General features: G+C 42.6%; 1 protein-coding gene across 2 annotated transcripts in view; it reads left to right on the top strand.

Annotated features, from left to right (window-relative positions):
- Positions 1–20,040, top strand: part of LOC121550561 (spermatid perinuclear RNA-binding protein-like) — a 76,844-nt gene that overhangs the window by 33,825 nt on the left and 22,979 nt on the right. The window contains exons 6-17 of one of the 2 annotated variants that reach the window (XM_041862873.2): positions 135–229; positions 449–544; positions 2,293–2,404; positions 2,595–2,692; positions 4,196–4,298; positions 4,382–4,465; positions 5,184–5,392; positions 5,724–5,885; positions 6,177–6,311; positions 12,400–12,540; positions 12,841–12,967; positions 13,079–13,129. In XM_041862873.2, the coding sequence (XP_041718807.1) occupies positions 135–229; positions 449–544; positions 2,293–2,404; positions 2,595–2,692; positions 4,196–4,298; positions 4,382–4,465; positions 5,184–5,392; positions 5,724–5,885; positions 6,177–6,311; positions 12,400–12,540; positions 12,841–12,967; positions 13,079–13,129 (1,413 nt within the window). Of the gene's footprint in view, positions 1–134; positions 230–448; positions 545–2,292; positions 2,405–2,594; positions 2,693–4,195; positions 4,299–4,381; positions 4,466–5,183; positions 5,393–5,723; positions 5,886–6,176; positions 6,312–12,399; positions 12,541–12,840; positions 12,968–13,078; positions 13,443–20,040 lie in introns of those variants that run through there. The other variant, XM_041862872.1, reaches the window with a different exon arrangement.

Genomic DNA, 20,040 nt, shown 5'->3' with positions numbered 1-20,040 from the left:
TGGACTCCTTTTGACCACCACCTCCATAGGGAATAGGGTACCATTTCAGATGCAGCTTGTGTTTGTGCTGCTGTCTGTCTGAAGGCTCCCTAGGCCAACACAATCATGTGTCCTCATCCTGTCCCTCTTTCCAGAGGAAGGCGTGAAGGTGGAGGAGCTTGATGAGGTGCTGGACGGGTGGAGGTGCCGGGCTGCCCTGGCAACACTCAGACACACCAAATGGTTCCAGGTGGGACATCTGATCTGATTTCACAATTTGACATTTAATTCATACCTCATTCAGAACCGTTTGCTCCCTAGAGGGATATTTGGGGAACATTAAATGGCTTAATATCCTTTGTATGACTGAAGAATTTAGCAATCCTGATGGTGGACTGTACGTTTTTTGAATCATCACTGGACTCGTATTGAGAGTCTGTTCACATTGTCTTGTCTGTCCCCCATGTAGGCCAGAGTGACCAATCTGAAGTCGTGTGTCATCGTCATGCGTATTTTCAGAGATATGTGCAACAGACTAACTGTGTGGGAGCCTCTCAAAGGATGGGTAAGTGGTCCATGGAGAGTAGGAAGAGGTGTGTGTATGTTTGTGTAAGCACATAATGTACAGTGCATTCGGAAAGTATTCAGACCCCTTCCCTTTTTCCACATTTTGTTACGTTACAGCCTTATTTTAAAATGGATTAAATAAATATAAAATCCTCATCAATCTACATACAATAGCCCATAATGACAAAGCGAAAACAGGTTTGTAGAAATGTTTGGAAATGTATATAAAAAAAAAAACCCAACAGAAATAGCTTATTTACATAAGTATTCAGACCCTTTGCTATTAGACTTGAAATTGAGCTCAGGTGCATCCTGTTTCCATTGATCATCCTTGAGATGTTTGTACTTCTTGATTGGAGTCCACCTGTGGGAAATTAAATTGATTAGACATGATTAGGAAAGATACACACCTGTCTGTATAAGGTCCCACAGTTGACAGTGCATGTCAGAGCAAAAACCAAGCCATGAGTTCGAAGGAATTGTCCATAGAGCTCCGAGACAGGATTGTGTCGGGACACAGATCTGGGGAAGGGTACCAAAACATTTCTGTAGCATTGAAGGTCCCCAAGAACACAGTGGCCTCCATTATTCTTAAATGGAGGAAGTTTGGAACCACCAAGACTCTTCCTAGAGCTGGTCGCCCGGTTAAACTGAACAATCCGGGGAAAAGGATATTGGTCTGGCAGGGGACCAAGAACCTAATGGTCACTCTGATAGAGCTCCACAGTTCCTCTGTGGAGATGGGAGAACCTTCCAGAAGGACAACCATCTCTGCAGCACTCCACCAATCAGGCCTTTATGGTAGCGTGGCCAGACGGAAGCCACTCCTCAGTAAAAGGCACATGACAGCCTGCTTGGAGTTTGCCAAAAGGCACCTAAAGGACTCTCAGACCATGAGAAACAAGATTCTCTGGTCTGATGAAACCAAGATTGAACATTTTTGCCGGAATGCCAAACGTCACGTCTGGAGGAAACCTGGCACCATCCCTACGGTGAAGCATGGTGGAGACTAGTCAGGATCGAGGGAAAGGTGAACGGAGCAAAGTACAGAGAGCTCCTTGATGAAAACCTCCTCCAGAGTGCTCAGGACCTCCGACTGGGGCGAAGGTTCACCTTCCAACAGGACAACGACCCTAAGCACACAGCCAACACAATGCAGGAGTGGCTTCGGGACAAGTCTCGGAATGTCCTTGAGTGGCCCAGCCAGAGCCCGCACTTTAACCCGATCTAACATCTCTGGAGAGACCTGAAAATAGCTGTGCAGCGACGCTCCACATCCAACCTGACAGAGCTTGAGAGGATCTGCAGAGAAGAATGGGAGAAACTCACCAAATACAGGTGTGCCATGCTTGTAGCGTCATACCCAAGAAGACTCGGCTGTAATCGCTGCCAAAGGTGCTTCAACAAAGTACTGAGTAAAGAGTCTGAATACTTATGTAAATGTAGTTTTTCCGTTTTTTTATTTGTAATATATTTGAAAACATTTCTACAAACCTTTTTTCTTTATCATTATGGGGTATTGTGTGGAGATTGATGAGGTAAAAAAAACAATTTAAGCCATTTTAGAATAAGGCTGTAATGTAACAAAATGAGGAAAAAGTGAAGGGGTCTGAATACTTTCTGAATGCACTGTACTTGTCTATTAATGTTATAAATTATTTAATGTTTTGTGTGGACCCCAGGAAGAGTGGCTGCTGCTTTAGAAGTAGCTAATGGGGATCCTAATAAAATACTCTCTCCCCACAGCCCCTAGAGCTGATCTGTGAGAAGGCCATAGCCACCTGTAACCGGCCCCTGGGGCCCGGAGAGGCCCTGCGCAGGGTCATGGAGTGCATCGCCTCAGGGATCCTCCTCCCAGGTCAGTCGCAGGGAATAGGAGGTTTTATATCCAGGTATCCCCTAGGAAAGAGGTCTGCTGACCTCAATGGGACTTCCTGGTTAAATAAAGGTTAAATAAAAATATTACTGTGCCCATTCACTGGGGTTGTTTGGGCTGAGTTAGCCCAGTAAGCCCGTACAATGTATGTTGATTTTTACTGCTGTTCCAGATGGTCCAGGAGTTCACGACCCCTGTGAGAAGGAGCCAACAGACACCTTGTCAGTGATCACAGGCCAACAGGCTGAGGCTATCACTCACAACGCACAGGTGAGACACTTAACAATACATCTATTATATATCTACAATACATTAATTACATACCTACAATACATATATTACATACCTACAATGCTGTAAAGTCAGACTTGTATACATCAGGAAAGAAATGACACTGCTCTCCTCATTGTTACAGTACCTTCTCCCTCACTTTGATGGGATGATGAGGTTTATTTAAAGTGGCTCCACGGCCACTCCAGAGGCCCAGTCCAGGTCTATAGTTAGATCAGTGCTGCTGTAGCACCTCAGACTCGACCTCTACAGCCCCTTGGAGCTGAGGAGAGGAGACTGATGATGGAGGCCTAATTATCCCACAAATGAGCGTGGGAAAGCACTCCCAGAGCACCAGCACTGCTATTTGCTGCTTACTACATGAAACACTTCTAGACTGCCCCTGGCCCTGAGCAGAATGAAAGGCTATAGGGAGGGTAGAGGAAGGTGAGGATCTCTCGGTTTCTCGCTCCAGGCAGAAGGAGATCTGTATGCAGTAAGTCAAGGTTGTTGCAAGTGTGTATATGCTCCCAATGTAACAATTCTCTCCAAGATCTCTTACTGAATAATGTGGTGATTGAGCAAGTTGAGGAGAATAAACTGCTGGGGGTAACCCTGGATAGCAAGCTGTTAGGTCAAAACATGTAGACTCAATGGTTGCTAAAATGGGAAGAGGTCTGTCCATGATAAGGCGTTGCTCTGCTTTCTTGACATCTAAATCAACCAGGCAGGTCCTACAGGCCCAAATTTTGTCGCACCTGGACTACTGTCCAGTTGTGTGGTCATGTGCGGCAAAGAAGGATCTAGGAAAATTACAGTTGGAACAGAGCAGCACCTATTGCACTTAGATGTACACGGAGGGTGAATGCCAGTGGTAGGCATGTCAATCTCTCCTGGCTCAAAGAGATTGACTGCATCACTGTTGGTCTTTGTGCGAGGTGTTGATGGGTTAAAGGTACTAAACTGTCTGTTCAAGCAGTTGGCACTCATCGGTACCACACAAGACATACAGCCAGAGGTCTTTTCACAGTCCCAAGGACCAGAACAGAGGCTGGGAAACACAGTATTAAATAGAGCCATTTTTATATATTTTGTATTTTGTATATTATATATTTTGTTTGTGTTGTGTTTCCTATTTGGACCCTAGGAAGAGCTAATTGGGGCTCCTAATAAAATACAAATCTAATAAAATAACTTAAAGGGGTACTGTGAGATTTTGGTATAGCAATGCTACCGTACCTGTAAAATTCCAGTCATTGCACTAACGCATGCTAGCATTGGCTTGCGAAACTACCGCTAACTTCCTTAAATAGCAGAATCTCGAAGTGTCCTTTTAAATACATACTATTGATCTATAGTTTCCTATTTAATTCACCCATTGATTACATTCTAGTAGGTATTTCTAGAATCGCTCTTTCCTAGAGGGCTTGTGGGTGTTTTTGACTCTTGTTTTGTGCCCTCATTCTGTCTGGTGTTTCATACTGTGTCTGCTGTTTGTTTCAGCATGCGCTACGCCTCCTGGCCTTTGGACAGCTTTATAAGGTCCTGAATATGAATCCTCTCACTCCAACCAAACCGTCACACAGACTCTCCGGGTCGGACAAAGGTGTGTGTGCGTGCGAGTGTGTGTGCGAGATCTCGGGTTGTCTCTGCTCTCCTGAAGGTGAAACCATACTTTGTATTACACAGGAACCTGTCGTAAAAGGCAGCACGAAGACAGACACACTGACGACAGACAGCTCTTCAAGAGGATGAAACACAACCTGATGAGAGGTCAGATTCACTGCTGCTCTGGCTAAATCTTTCCTGAGTGTAGAGAAATCCCTTTCCTCTCCATTCAGCCTGGAGAACTACTTGATGTCATCTAGATGCATAGTCTTTCTGTAGATCAGCTTATACCCATTGCCCATATAAGAACTCTATAATAGAATGCTGGTACATTCCAGAATGTCAATACCGAAAAATAGCACTCTGAGTGGGGTATTTATCTCATACCATCTCTCACCTACCCCTCATGGCTAGTAAGGCTGTCTGTGTCACAGTAATTAAATTCCCCCTCACTGTGACTCCAATCCCACAGGACTTTGATCTCCCACAGTTCAAAGCAGGTGACTGACAGATAGGGGGTTGAAATGGACTTGGGATTAATCCCCCCTCCAGGTAGTCTCGCACACAATTATCTTTCTACACCTCGCTACCTCGCACAGGACACCCTACCTACACTACAGGACGCTCTCCTTCTATTAGCACCACCACCTTCTGCCACTCTATCTGACACACCTGCTCTCTTCCTCAATATCACTCCACGTCTGCCTGGGCATATAGATTAGACATGCCTTGACGCCTGCCATGCTGACCTAGTACAGAATCAGAATGAGCAAAGTACTGTACAGAATCAAACTACTCAATTGTTCAGAATCACAATCTATTCCATAGACTTTTCATTTATGTCATTGAAACCCTGTATGGTCTCCATGTTTCCTCCTCCTAGTTCTGGACAGTAAGATGATGGACCCCAACCACTCCATGAACTCCCTGATAAGACTGAACCAGGTCCACCCGGGGCTGCAGTACAAGCTGTTGTCCCAGTCCGGCCCGGTCCACGCTCCAGTCTTCACCATGTCTGTGGACGTCCACGGCACTGTCTACGAGGCTTCCGGCGCCTCCAAGAAGACGGCCAAACTACAAGTAGCACTTAAGGTACCCAACAAACCTATTTCAGTAAATGGCATGGGAAGAATAAATGGAGGAATGCATGTTACGAGATGATGAGGACTAACAGTTAGGACAGGCAGAGGCCAGTAACATGAGAGAAGAATTGGATTGGATTGAAGAAGATTTTTAAGAAAGATGATGTAGAATCATCTGTACATGTATTGTAGAACTGTGACACATTACATTGACACATGGCAGATATGACACACCTATTGGGTGCACTCTACCATGATAGCACACAGTGTCCAAGGAAGTGCAGCTCCTCTTGATCTTACAGTACATATTATTTTACTATCTTTATGTTCCTGTTCTCCAGGTCCTACAGGCACTAGGTTACCCAGCTGTCTTCGATGTGGACCTGGACTCCCTGAGCGCTGACGAGAGGTCTGACGGTGAGGGACGCAACCATAGAAGTGACAGAAACAGAATGTCCACCATCTCCAGCAGAAACTCTGTCACCTCCACAGACACACACGAGGTAACCACACAACCGTCACACTAACAACACTAGCTAACCACACAACCATCACACTAACAACATGAGGTAACCACACAACTGTCACACTAGTATGGAAACCTGTTATAAATCTTAACAGCATTTGAAAGCTTTAGATTCAGGTCCAGATTGTGTCCGGAGGCTTTCATTGTGATTGCCTAAGTATATGCGATAGTTGTTAAATTGGTGTACATCCATAATGGATATGTTTTGTGTGATTCACCGACTGAACCCCATACAGAGTTAGTGATTTCCTCTTATTATTATCCCTAGTCCCGCACCCCAGGCCCTCTCCTGACAGCAGGGGGCAAGAACCCAGTGATGGAGCTGAACGAGAAACGCAGAGGCCTGAAGTACCAACTGCTATCAGAGACAGGCGGCAGCTACGACAAACGCTTCATCATGGAGGCAAGTCTTGATCTTACAGTACATAGTAAAATAATATCTTTATGTTCCTCTTCCTCTTGTTCTCCAGGAGTCTTTATACAAACATACACGCTTGCGCTGCTTTTTGTCGAGCAAAACGCTTCGGTGAGGGTCGAACTCTGCGTACAGAGCCCTCAGCGCACTCACCCTCCTCGCATTGTAGGCTACAATACTTCGAGTTTCCTCATATTTCGGTGGGAAACAGCTGTGAATCGAGCTGTAGCCTATTGCGTGTTTATGTTTATGAGTCTGTTATTAAAGAATGTGAAGAAAAAAATGGTATGTTTGCTGATTTTCTGTAAATCATGTGTGGCTGTTTTTTTTGGCATAAATTAAATTAGTTCATATGGGCAGAATATTGTGTGTGTATGTATGTGTGTGTGTGTGTGTGTGTGTGTGTGTGTGTGTGTGTGTGTGTGTGTGTGTGTGTATATATATATATATATATATATATATATATATATACAGTGGGGAGAACAAGTATTTGATACACTGCCGATTTTGCAGGTTTTCCTACTTACAAAGCATGTAGAGGTCTGTAATTTTTATCATAGGTACACTTCAACTGTGAGAGACGGAATCTAAAACAAAAATCCAGAAAATCACATTGTATGATTTTTAAGTAATTAATTTGCATTTTATTGCATGACATAAGTATTTGATACATCAGAAAAGCAGAACTTAATATTTGGTACAGAAACCTTTGTTTGCAATTACAGAGATCATACGTTTCCTGTAGGTCTTGACCAGGTTTGCACACACTGCAGCAGGGATTTTGGCCCACTCCTCCATACAGACCTTCTCCAGATCCTTCAGGTTTCGGGGCTGTCGCTGGGCAATACGGACTTTCAGCTCCCTCCAAAGATTTTCTATTGGGTTCAGGTCTGGAGACTGGATAGGCCACTCCAGGACCTTGAGATGCTTCTTACGGAGCCACTCCTTAGTTGCCCTGGCTGTGTGTTTCGGGTCGTTGTCATGCTGGAAGACCCAGCGACGACCCATCTTCAATGCTCTTACTGAGGGAAGGAGGTTGTTGGCCAAGATCTCGCGATACATGGCCCCATCCATCCTCCCCTTAATACGGTGCAGTCGTCCTGTCCCCTTTGCAGAAAAGCATCCCCAAAGAATGATGTTTCCACCTCCATGCTTCACAGTTGGGATGGTGTTCTTGGGGTTGTACTCATTCTTCTTCTTCCTCCAAACACGGCGAGTGGAGTTTAGACCAAAAAGCTCTATTTTTGTCTCATCAGACCACATGACCTTCTCCCATTCCTCCTCTGGATCATCCAGATGGTCATTGGCAAACTTCAGATGGGCCTGGACATGCGCTGGCTTGAGCAGGGGGACCTTGCGTGCGCTGCAGGATTTTAAGTGGGGAGTGGGCCAAAATCCCTGCTGCAGTGTGTGCAAACCTGGTCAAGACCTACAGGAAACGTATGATCTCGGTAATTGCAAACAAAGGCTTCTGTACCAAATATTAAGTTCTGCTTTTCTGATGTATCAAATACTTATGTCATGCAATAAAATGCAAATTAATTACTTAAAAATCATACAATGTGATTTTCTGGATTTTTTTAGATTCCGTCTCTCACAGTTGAAGTGAACCTATGATAAAAATGACAGACCTCTACATGCTTTGTAAGTAGGAAAACCTGCAAAATCGGCAGTGTATCAAATACTTGTTCTCCCCACTGTGTGTGTATATATATATATGTGTATGTGTGTATAGTGGCAGTCAAAAGTTACTAATTCAAGGGTTTTTCTTTATTTTGACTATTTCCTACATTGTAGAATAATAGTGAAGAGATCAAAACTATGAAATAACACATATGGAATCATGTAGTAACCAAAAAAGTGTTAAACAAATCAAAATATATTCTATATTTGAGATTCTTTAAATAACCACCCTTTGCCTTGCACACTCTTGGCATTCTCTCAACCAGCTTCATGAGATAAAATTGTCTGACGGTGAAGTGGACATACTCGGTATTCATATCCCAAAAGAAAGAAATTATCTCACAACAATACATTTTAATAGAAAGTTGGCAAAAATAGATAAGATCTTGCTACCATGGAAAGGAAAATACCTGTCTATTTGTGGAAAAATCACCCTGATTAACTCTTTAGTCATATCCCAGTTTACCTATTTGCGTATGGCCTTGCCTACACCTAGTGACTTGTTAATGGGCCTATTTATATAATATGAATTTGGAGGGCAGAAATGATGAAATATTAAAGCATTAAACCTCTCACTAAAGGAGTCAGTCATACAAAAGTTATACTTAAATCCAAACTGGTTCTCTAGCAGATTAGTAAGAATGTCTCACCCAATGACTTTGGCTTCCCTCCAGGCCTGAGGACAAACCCTTTCTTCTAGACTCAGATTAAAGATATGACAGATGGGAGTGGCTATGCCAGGAGGTTTGTCATTATTGATCGATAACCCCAAAAAATCAACCTCTCCCACAATATACTTTTTTTTTTCTTTATTGGCAAGTCATAATGTTTAAATGATTTTGCTCTCTAAATACTAATTTGATTTCTGCCCATAATTTCATTTAAAGTACTCAAGTTTTTTTTCCATCATTCTTTATATAATTGATCTTGGCTTCATAATACAGTTTATTTTTGTTGAGTTTAGTCACATAATTTCTCAATTGGCAGTAAGTCAGCCAATCAGATGTGCAGCCTGACTTATTACCCACTCCCTTTGCCCCATCTCTTTCAACCATATAGTTTTTCAATTCCTCATCAATCCATGGAGCCTTAACAGTTCTAACAGTCAGTTTTTTTAACAGGTGCATGTTTATCAATAATTGGAAGAAGCAATTTCACAAATTCATGAAGTGCAGCCTCTGGATGCTCCTTATTAATCACATCATACCAACAAATATTTTGAACACCATCCACATAAGAGTCACAGTAAAATCTTTTGTATGATCTCTTATACAATATTTTAGGCCCAGCTTTTGAAACTTTGGCTTTCCTGGATATAGCCACTATATTGTGATCACTGCATCCAATGGGTACGGATACAGCTTTAGAACAAAGTTCTATAGTATTAGTAAAAATGTGATCAATACATGGGGATGATCTTGTTCCTGTAGTGTTTGTAAACACCCTGGTAGGTTGAGTAATAACCTGAACCAGATTACAGGTTGAGCGGACAGCTTGATGAAAACTAGTCAATATTCAGGTCCCCAAGAAAATAGGCCTCTCTGTTTACATCACATACACTATCAAGCATTTCACACACATTATTTAGATACTGACTGTTAGCACTTGGTGGCCTATAGCAACACCCTAAAATAATAGGCTTTAGATGAGGCAGGTGAACATGCAACCACACTTCAATAACACTTGACATGAGATCTTCTCTAAGCATTACAGGGATATGCCTCTGAAGGGGTGGAAAACATGGTTTCAGGGTGGTGAGGTTGGATGGATGGAGACATGGATGGGTGGGGTTAGGGAACGGGATGGGAGGTTGGCTCACTTATTTTTGTTTATCTTTACATACTAAATGTATTACTTTTCTTAACTCTTAATATGATTATAATGATCAATACTTTTTATTTACAGTGCCTTCGGAAAGTATTCAGACCCCTTGACTTTTTCCACATTCTGTTACGTTACAGCCTTATTCTAAAATGGATTACATGAAAACAAATCGTCAGCAATCTACACACAATACCCCATAATGACAAAGCAAAAACAGGTTTTTAGAAATGTTTGCAAATTGACTAAAAACAGAAAACAGATACCTTATTTACATAAGTATTCAGACCCTTTGCGCTATGAGACTCGAAATTGAGCTCAGGTGCATCTTGTTTCCATTGATCATCCTTAAGATGTTTCTACAACTTGATTGGAGTCCACCTGTGGTAAATTCAATTGATTAGACATGATTTGGAAAGGCACACACCTGTCTATATAAGGTCCCACAGTTGACAGTGCATGTCAGAGCAAAAACCAAGCCATGAGGTCAAAGAAATTGTCCGTAGAGGTCAGAGACAGGATTGTGTCGAGGAACAGAACTGGGGAAGGGTACCAAAAAATGTCTGCAGCATTGAAGGTCCCCAAGAACACAGTGGCCATTCTTAAATGGAAGAAGTTTGGAACCACCAAGACTCTTCCTAGAGCTGGCCGCCCGGCCAAACTGACCAATCGGGGGAGAAGGGCCTTGGTCAGGGAGGTGACCAAGAACCTGATTGTCACTCTGACAGAGCTCTAGAGTTCCTCTGTGGAGATGGGAGAACCTTCCAGAAGGACAACCATCTCTGCAGCACTCCACCAATCAGGCATTTGTCGTAGTGACCAGACGGAAGCCAGTCCTCAGTAAAAGGCACACGACAGACTGCTTGGAGTTTGCCAAAAGGCACCTAAAGACTCTCAGACCATGAGAAACAAGATTCTCTGGTCTGATGAAACCAAGATTGAACTCTTTGGCCTGAATGCCAAGCGTCACGTCTGGAGGAAACCTGGCACCATCCCTACGGTGAAGCATGGTGGTGGCAGCATCATGCTGTGGGGATGTTTTTCAGCGGCAGGGACTGGGAGACTAGTCAGGATCAAGGCAAAGATGAACGGAACAAAGTACAGAGAGATCCTTGATGAAAACCTGCTCCAGAGCGCTCAGGACCTCCGACTGGGGTGAAGGTTCACCTTCCAACAGGACAATGACCCTAAGCAGATAGCCAAGATAACGCAGGAGTGGCTTCAGGACAAGTCTCTGAATGTCCTTGAGTGGTCCAGCCAGAGCCCGCACTTGAACCCGATCGAACATCTCTGGAGAGACCTGAAAATAGCTGTGCAGCAACGCTCCCCATCCAACCTGACAAAGCTTGAGAGGATCTGCAGAGAAGAATGGGAGAAACTCCCCAAATACAGGTGTGCCAAGCTTGTAGCGTCATACCCAAGAAGAATCAAGGCTGTAATCACTGCCAAAGGTGCTATTGAATCCAATGTGGATACAGCAAAACTCTCATAGACTAAGCAATAATTATTGTTCTGCTGATGGCCCGTTGGCTGTTGAATGGGGCTGTTAAATTATTCAGATTGATTAGAATGAATCTTTCAGAACATTCACATCTAGTGTACTAGTCAATCAGCACACAATCATCTGGACACTTTCCTACCTGTGCAGGTCAGTCACATTAGTTCTTTTCATATAGAAACAATTAAACTGTTAGCCTATTAATAGGCTATAGTCAGACTTTACATATTGGTGCCATTCACTAGTAGCCTGATACTCCTCCAATCGATGGAGAGATTATGTGTGCTGCTGATAAGATCGAGGGGATCGGCCAGAACAAGCCGCTGTGCAGAATCTCTAATAAAGGCAATTCCTTTCCAACATATGCTGTTTGAGTCAACGTTTCAAGGAAATATTGTAGGCCTAGTTTTATTATTGATAAATAGATTCTGGAGCAAATTGAAAGAACAGTTTATTATTACCAGGTTAAAATAACTTTGATTTTGGTTTATTTGTTTCTTCTAGGCTATTGAATATGTGCACATTTTGTATTTATCAATACATGTATTAGTAGGCTAACAGATTAGGTAGTACATTTTTCAAGTAATCCGCCCAACCCTGTTTTATTCTAACAAGGAAGGTAACAAAAGGAGTGCATGCTTCCTGTGACTTGTTCAGTCGCATGCAGCACAGATGTTTTATAGACAAAGATATAGTATAGGCTGTTTTCAGGCGGGTTTACACCGCCAGCTGTGTGTGCGGGCGCGGCGCAACAGACAGTTGGGGCGCGCCAGCCGTGTGTGTGCGTGCGTGTGTGTGCAGATGAAAGAGTCGCCTATGAAGGAGTTTGCTTCTGCAGCATTTGCTATAAAATATAACTATTTGTAGCGGTGCTTCGCACATACACAGACATACACACACGTGCACACACTCCCAGCAGCCTAGCATCTGCTTGACTTTTCTTATAGTCTTTTGACCTGACCAAGAGAAACTAAACTAGAGCCCAGTGTTTCCACTGAGCGGGTCAGTAGGTCAGGACAAATGGCCCCAGTATAGTTCTGAATGATTGAGTGTCTGGTCTGTACTGTACTGTAGGTGGAGGTTGATAAACAGAAGTTCAGAGGCTTGGGGCCCAATAAGAAAGCAGCAAAGGCTAGCGCCGCCCTGGCTGCTCTGAAGAGACTCTTCTCTGACTCCAAAGACCCCCGCAACAAGAAGAGGAGACCCACCACACCGGTGGGTGGACAAACCTCACTGTCATCCATAGAATTCAAATGAGCCTATCATTATTAGTCGTGCAGCATACGTCCGAAAGTATAGAAATGTATGGAAAGGTGACGCTAGAACCGTAATTGTCCCCTGTAATTGTCCCCTGTAGCTCAGTTGGTAGAGCATGGCGCTTGCAACGCCAGGGTTGTGGGTTCGTTTCCCACGGGGGGCCAGTATGAAAATGTATGCACTCACTAACTGTAAGTCGCTCTGGATAAGAGCGTCTGCTAAATGACTAGAATGTAATGAGTGTGTGTTTGTTTGCAGGTGAAGAGAACTGTGTCGTCAACCGTGTCTATCCCAGCCCATGCCCATTCCAGGCCTAGAACGAGGCCAGTGATGCATAGAGCACCCTACATCAGCGCTCCCCCCACCCATGGCTACCTCCCAACAGGTAAGACCCGGGGCTTGGTGTGTGTGTGTGTGTGTAAATGGGTGTGTTCGTTAGGTTGTCGCTATGTAAGCACTGCGCCTGTAACTAAAGTTCCCTGACCTCTGTTTTCAGGCTATGGAGCTCCATATGGTTATGGTACTGCAGCTCCCTTCCCTGCCTATGGTAAGCATACTGTTCATACCAGAGCCAGGACCAGCAGCTACTGGACAGTGTCACGCATGCATGCGCTTGCTTTTCCACCTCACCTTGCCATATTCTGCTTTCCTGATTTCTGAGGGTGCTCAGACTCCGAACAGTCAAATGTGAGTGCCTTCAGAAAGTATTCACACCCCTTTACTTTTTCCACATTTTGTTATGTTACAAAGTGGGATTAAAATGGATGTAATTAGATTTTTTCTGTCAACGATTTACATAAAATACTCTAATGTCAAAGTGGAATAATAAAAAATAAAATAAAAACTTCTAGATAAGTATTCAACCACTGAGTCAATACATGTTAGAATCACCTTTTGGCAGCGATTACAGCTGTGAGTCTTTCTGGGTCTCTAAGAGCTTTGCAAACCTGGATTGTACAATATTTGCCTATTTATTATTTTTAAAATTCTTCAAGCTCTGTCAAGTTGGTTATTATCATTTCTGAACAGCCATTTTCAAACCTTCCCAGATCTTCAAGACGATTTGTCAAAACTGTAACTAGGCCACTCGGGAACATTCAATGTTGTCTTGGTAGGTAACTCCAGTGTATAATTGGCCTTCTGTTTTAGGTTATTGTCCTGCTGAAAGGTGGATTTGTCTCCCAGTGTCTGTTAGAAAGCAGACTGAACCAGGTTTTCCTCTAGGACTTTTCCTGTGCTTAACTCTAGTCCTTTTCTTTTTATCCTAAAAAAACTCCCTAGTCCTTGCCAATGACAAGCATACCCATAACATGATGCAGCCACCACCATGCTTGAAAATATGATGAGTGGTACTCAGTGATGTGTTGAGTTGGATTTGCCCCAAACATAATGCTTTGTATTCAGGACAAAAAGTTCATTTCTTTGCCACGTTTTTTGCAGTATTACTTTAGTGCCTTATTGCAAACAGGATGCACATTTTGGAATATTTTGTATTCTGTACAGGCTTCCTTCTTTTCACTTTGTCATTTAGGTTAGTATTGTGGAGTAACTACAATATTGTTGATCCATCCTCAGGATAAAACTATCGCAGCTATTTAACTATGTAACTTTTTAAAAATCACCATTGGTATCATGGTGAAATTCGTGAGTGGTTTCCTTCCTCCCCGTTAACTGAGTTAGGAAGGACACCTGTATCTTTGAAGTGACTGGGTGTATTGATACACCATCCAAAGTGTAATTAATAACTTTACCCATCTACCAATAGGTTCCCCTATTTGCGAGGCATTGAAAAACTCCCTGGTCTTTGTCGTTGAATCTGTGCTTCAAATTCACTGCTCAACTGAGGGACCTTACAGAAAATTGGACTTGTGGGGTACAGCGATGGGGTAGTCATTCAAAATTAATGTTTAACACCATTATTGCACACAGAGTTAGTCCATGCAACTTACTATCTGACTTTTTAAGCACATTTTTACTCCTGGAGTTATTTAGGCTTGCGTTAACTAAGTGGTTATTGACTCAAGACATTTCAGCTTTTCATTTTTTATTAATTTGTACAAAATTCTAAAAACATAATTCCACTTTGACATTATGGGGTATTGTCAATTTTAAATTCAGGCTGTAACACAACAAAATGTGGAAAAAGTCCAAAGGTGTGAATACTTTCTGAAGGCACTGTATCAGCACGTTTTATATCCATACTTTAGTGATAGTGATACATGTTCTAAGTTTAATTTGAATAGATGGACTGTACAATTTGGTTATTTTCTTTGTAGGTTTTCTCTCTCGTAATCCCTGTCATGAGTAAAATAGTAAAAACCCTGGAATGAGTAGGTGTGTCCAAACTTTTGACTGGTAATGTTTGTTTAGAAATACACTTGTCAAAAGTTTGGACACACCTACTCATTCAAGGATTTTTCTTTATTTTTACCAGTTTTTACATTGCAGAATAATAGTGAAGACATCAAAACTATGAAATAACACATATGTAATCATGTAGTAACCAAAAAAGTGTTAAACAAATATATTTTAGATTCTTCAAAGTAGCCACCCTTTGCCTTTGACAGCTTTGCACACTCTTGGTATTCTCTCAACCAGCTTCATGAGGTAGTCACCTGGAATGCATTTCAATTAACAGGTGTGCCCTCCTAAAAGTTAATTTGTGGAATGTATTTCCTTCTTAATGAGTTTGAGCCAATCAGTTGTGTTGTGACAGAACTTTAAAAGCTTCTTCAAGTGCATTCACAAAAAGCATCAAGTGCTATGATGAAACTGGCTCTCATGAGGACCGCCACAGGAATGGAAGACCCAGAGTTACCTCTGCTGCAGAGGATAAGTTCATTAGAGTTACCAGCCTCAGAAATTGCAGCCGAAATAAATGCTTCAGAGTTCAAGTAACAGACACATCTCAACATCAACTGTTCAGAGGAGACTGTGAATCAGGCCTTCATGGTCGAATTGCTGCAAATAAACCACTACTAAAGGACACCAATAATAAGAAGAGACTTGCTTGGGCCAAGAAACATGAGCAATGGACATTAGACCTGTGGAAATTTCTCCTTTGGTCTGGAGTCCAAATTTGAGATTTTTGGTTCCAACCACGTGTCTTTCTGAGACGCGGTGTGGGTGAACGGATGATGTGTATTTCTGCATGTGTATTTCCCACCGTAAAGCATGGAGGAGGGTGGCGCAGTGGTCTAAGGCACTGAATCGCAGTGCTAGCTGTGCCACTAGAGTTCCTGGTTCGAATCCAGGCTCCGTCGTAGCCGGCCGCGACCGGGAGACCCATGGGGCGGCGCACAATTGGCCCAGCGTCGTCCAGGGTAGGGGAGGGAATGGCCGGCAGGGATGTAGCTCAGTTGGTAGAGCATGGCGTTTGCAACGCCAGGGTTGTGGGTTCGATTCCCATGGGGGGCCAGTATGAAAAAATATAAATAATAATGTATGCACTAACTGTAAGTCGCTCTGGATAAGAGCGTCTGCTAAATGACTAAAATGTAAATGTAAATGTAAAAGGAAAGTAGTGGGCGTGTGGAAAGGAGTGCATGTGTAGAAAGCGCTTTGCTATAGTTTAGATGGTTTTGATTTAGCTGTTGTTGTTTTTTTACCATGCAACTACCATACATTGAGCTACCGTACTTGGACTTCTGTTTTTAAGCCAGAGGATGAGTCTGAGTCGTATTTCACTGTTAGTTTTAAACAAATAATTGTACACTTTCTTATAAAACTGAAGATAGTTTATTTTTAGTTTAAAGTATTGATGATGGGTGTACAGTTTCATGCGTTGTATGCATGTGCTTAGTTACTGTGACTGTCACTCTGATATTGGCTTATAGGTAGCTACTTCCCACGCGTTGCCGGATAGTAGTGCTTGTCAAGCGGGAGCGAAGGGGCATTGTGTCCCGGTGTTGTTGCCGTTCATGCCCTCCCCATTGAGTAGTAGACTGTATGTATCAAGGTGACATCTAGATGGTTATCAATATTAATTATTTATTGTGTAGGCTGCTATCATACTTGAAATAAAATCACGTGAGAGAAAGAAAATGGCCACGTAGTTACCGCAGGCAACAAGACCATGATACCCAGGAGGAAGCACTTTAAGTCGGCAGGCAAACCACCGGAGCAGTGGTTGGCTTAGTAGCGACTCGTAGTGCATCCCAATCAGCTACGCAGAACGGTCTTGAGTGGCAACAAATCTGCCCAATTAGCTGATTCGCTTTCCATACACCCACTCCTTTCGACACACCACCCACTCGCCCATACTTTGGTCGCCATATTGGGATGCAGCTACCCATACTTGAAACAACCTCTAACTTCCTTCATACTGGACACAGAGACATAAACATGGTATCCACGAGTGTATCTGACTCTGGGGAAGTAGATAAAGGGCCTCATTGCCAAAATCCCAAAGTATCATTGTCCAGATTCTCCACCTCCACCCTTCTCACGAATTGTGCAAGTGCACACTAGGGTGGAAAATTGGGACCCATCTCTCTGAGCAGACATCAATCCAAGAAGAAGAAGAAGAAGCACTACATCATCAGAGTTGGAATTATTTCCCAATGTGTTGCAATACTTGCAAACTTCAAATCTACTTGGAAATAGTGGAAATGGATTGGCACAACACTGCAATATTCATGTGATATACACTGAGTATACCAAATATTAAGAACACCTTCCTAATATTGAGTTGCACCCTAGCCTTTTTCCCTCAGAACAGCCTCAATTCGTCAGGGCATGGACTCTGCAAGGTGTCGAAAGCATTCCACAGGGATGCTGGCCTATGTTGACTCCAATGCTTCCCACAGTTGTCAAATTTGGCTGGATGTCCTTTGGGTGGTGGACCATTTCTTGATACACACGGGAAACTGTTGAGTGTGAAAAACCCAGCAGTGTTGCAGTTCTTGACACAAACCGGTGCTCCTGGCACCTACTACCATACCCTGTTCGAAGGCACTTAAATATTTTGTCTTGCCTAATTACCCTCTGAATGGCACACATACACAATCCATGTCTCAAGGCTTGAAAATCCTTCTTTAACCTGTCTCCTCCCCTTCATCTACACTGATTTGAAGTGGATTTAACAAGTGACATCAATGACGTTTGTCCACTGACAAAGACATGATCAGTCTATAATTTTTATGGTAGGTTTATTTGAACAGTGAGAGACAGAATAACAACAAAAAAATCCAGATAATCGAACCCACAATTGCTGATGCTCCAGATACTCAACTAGTCTAAAAAAGGCTAGTTTTATTGCTTCTTTAATCAGCACAACAGTATATATATATTTTTTTTTTTTGTAATTTACCAGACGCTCTTATCCAGAGCGACTTAGTTAGTGAGTGCATACAAATATATTTTTTTCATACTGGCCCCCCGTGGGAATCGAACCCACAACCCTGGTGTTGCAAGCGCCATGCTCTACCAACTGAGCTACACAGGGTAATTATGGGTGTGTGTGTTTTTTGAGTATGTTTAACCCAATTAGGGTATGATTTGTATTTATTTATGATTCATGTCAATTAATGCATATTTTACCACATTGTAAATACATTTATATCAAGTACCTTTGTATATAATATATACATAGCAGTATGTATGTATGTATGTATGTATGTATGTATGTATGTATGTATGTACAGTGAGGGGAAAAAAGTATTTGATCCCCTGCTGATTTTGTACGTTTGCCCACTGACAAAGACATGATCAGTCTAGAATTTTAATGGTAGGTTTATTTGAACAGTGAGAGACAGAATAACAACAAAAAAATCCAGATAAACGCATCATTTCTTTGTCAGTGGGCAAACGTACAAAATCAGCAGGGGATCAAATACTTTTTTCCCTCACTGTGTATATATATATATATAATGTATATCAGTGGAGGCTGCTGAGGGGAGACCGGCTCATAATAATGGATGGAATGGAGTAAATGGAATGGTATCAAAAACATGGTGTTCAGATGTCATTCCATTCAATCCATTCCAGCCATTATTATGAGCCGTCCTCCCCTCAGCAGCCTCCACTGATGTATGTAAATATATATACATATACATATAATGGTGTGTAAAGACAGTATATGAATAGAAAAGATTTACACAGCAGTAGTTATATAGGATGAGCCATGACTAGAATACAGTATGTAAACATTATTAAAGTGACCAGTGTTCAATGACTAGAATACAGTATGTAAACATTATTAAAGTGACCAGTGTTCAATGACTAGAATACAGTATGTAAACATTATTAAAGTGACCAGTGTTCAATGACTAGAATACAGTATATACAGTGCATTCGGAAAGTATTCAGACCCCTTGACTTTTTACACATTTAGTTACGTTACAGCCTTATTCTAAAATTGATTATTGTTTTTTTTCCTCCTCAATATACACACAATACCCCATAATGAGGAAGCAAAAATATCACATTTACAAGTATTCAGACCCTTTACTCAGTACTTTGTTGAAGCACCTTTGGCAGCGATTACAGCCTCGAGTCTACTTGGTTATGACTCTTCAAGCTTGGCACACCTGTATTTGGAGTTTCTCCCATTCTTCCCTGCAGATCCTCTCAAGTTCTGTCAGGTTGGATGGGGAGCATCGCTGCACAGCTATTTTCAGGTCTCCAGAGATGTTCGATCGGTTTCAAGTCCGGGCTCTGGCTGGGCCTCTCAAGGACATTGAGACTTGTCCCGAAGCCACTCCCACAGCATGATGCTGCCACCACCATGCTTCACCGTAGGGATGGTCCCAGGTTTCCTCCTGACGTGACGCTTGGCATTCAGGCCAAAGAGTTCAATTTTGGTTTCATCAGACCAGAGAATCTTGTTTCTCATGGTCTGAGAGTCTAGGTGGCTTTTGACAAATTCCAAGTGGGCTGTCTTGCTTTTACTGAGGAGTGGCTTCCGTCTGCCACACTACCATAAAGGCCTGATTGGTGGAGTGCTGCAGAGATGGTTGTCCTTCTGGAAGGTTCTCCCATCTCCACAGAGGAATTCTGGAGCTCTGTCAGTGACCATGGGGTTCTTGGTCACCTCCCTGACCAAGGCCCTTCTCCCCCGATTGCTCAGTTTGGCAGTTTATTGGTACCCTTCCCCTGATCTGTGCCTCGACACAATCCTGTCTCGGTGCTCTACAGACAATTCCTTCGACCTCATGGCTTGGTTTTTGCTCTGACATGCACTGTCAACTGTGGGATCTTATATAGACAGGTGTGTGCCTTTCCAAATCATGTCCAATCAATTGAATTTACCACAGGTGGACTCCAATCAAGTTGTAGAAATATCTCAAGGATGATCAATGGAAACAGGATGCACCTGAGCTCAATTTCGAGTCTCATAGCAAAGGGTCTGAACACTTATGTAAATAAGGTATTTCTGTTTCTTATTTTTAATACATTTGCAAAACTTTCAAAAAATTTGTTTTCGCTTTGTCATTATGGGGTATTGTGTGTGTAGAT

Source organism: Coregonus clupeaformis, chromosome 18 (genome assembly GCF_020615455.1).
Source record: "Coregonus clupeaformis isolate EN_2021a chromosome 18, ASM2061545v1, whole genome shotgun sequence".
Lineage (NCBI taxonomy): Eukaryota > Metazoa > Chordata > Actinopteri > Salmoniformes > Salmonidae > Coregonus > Coregonus clupeaformis.
This window is presented reverse-complemented; position numbering and strand designations above follow the sequence as displayed.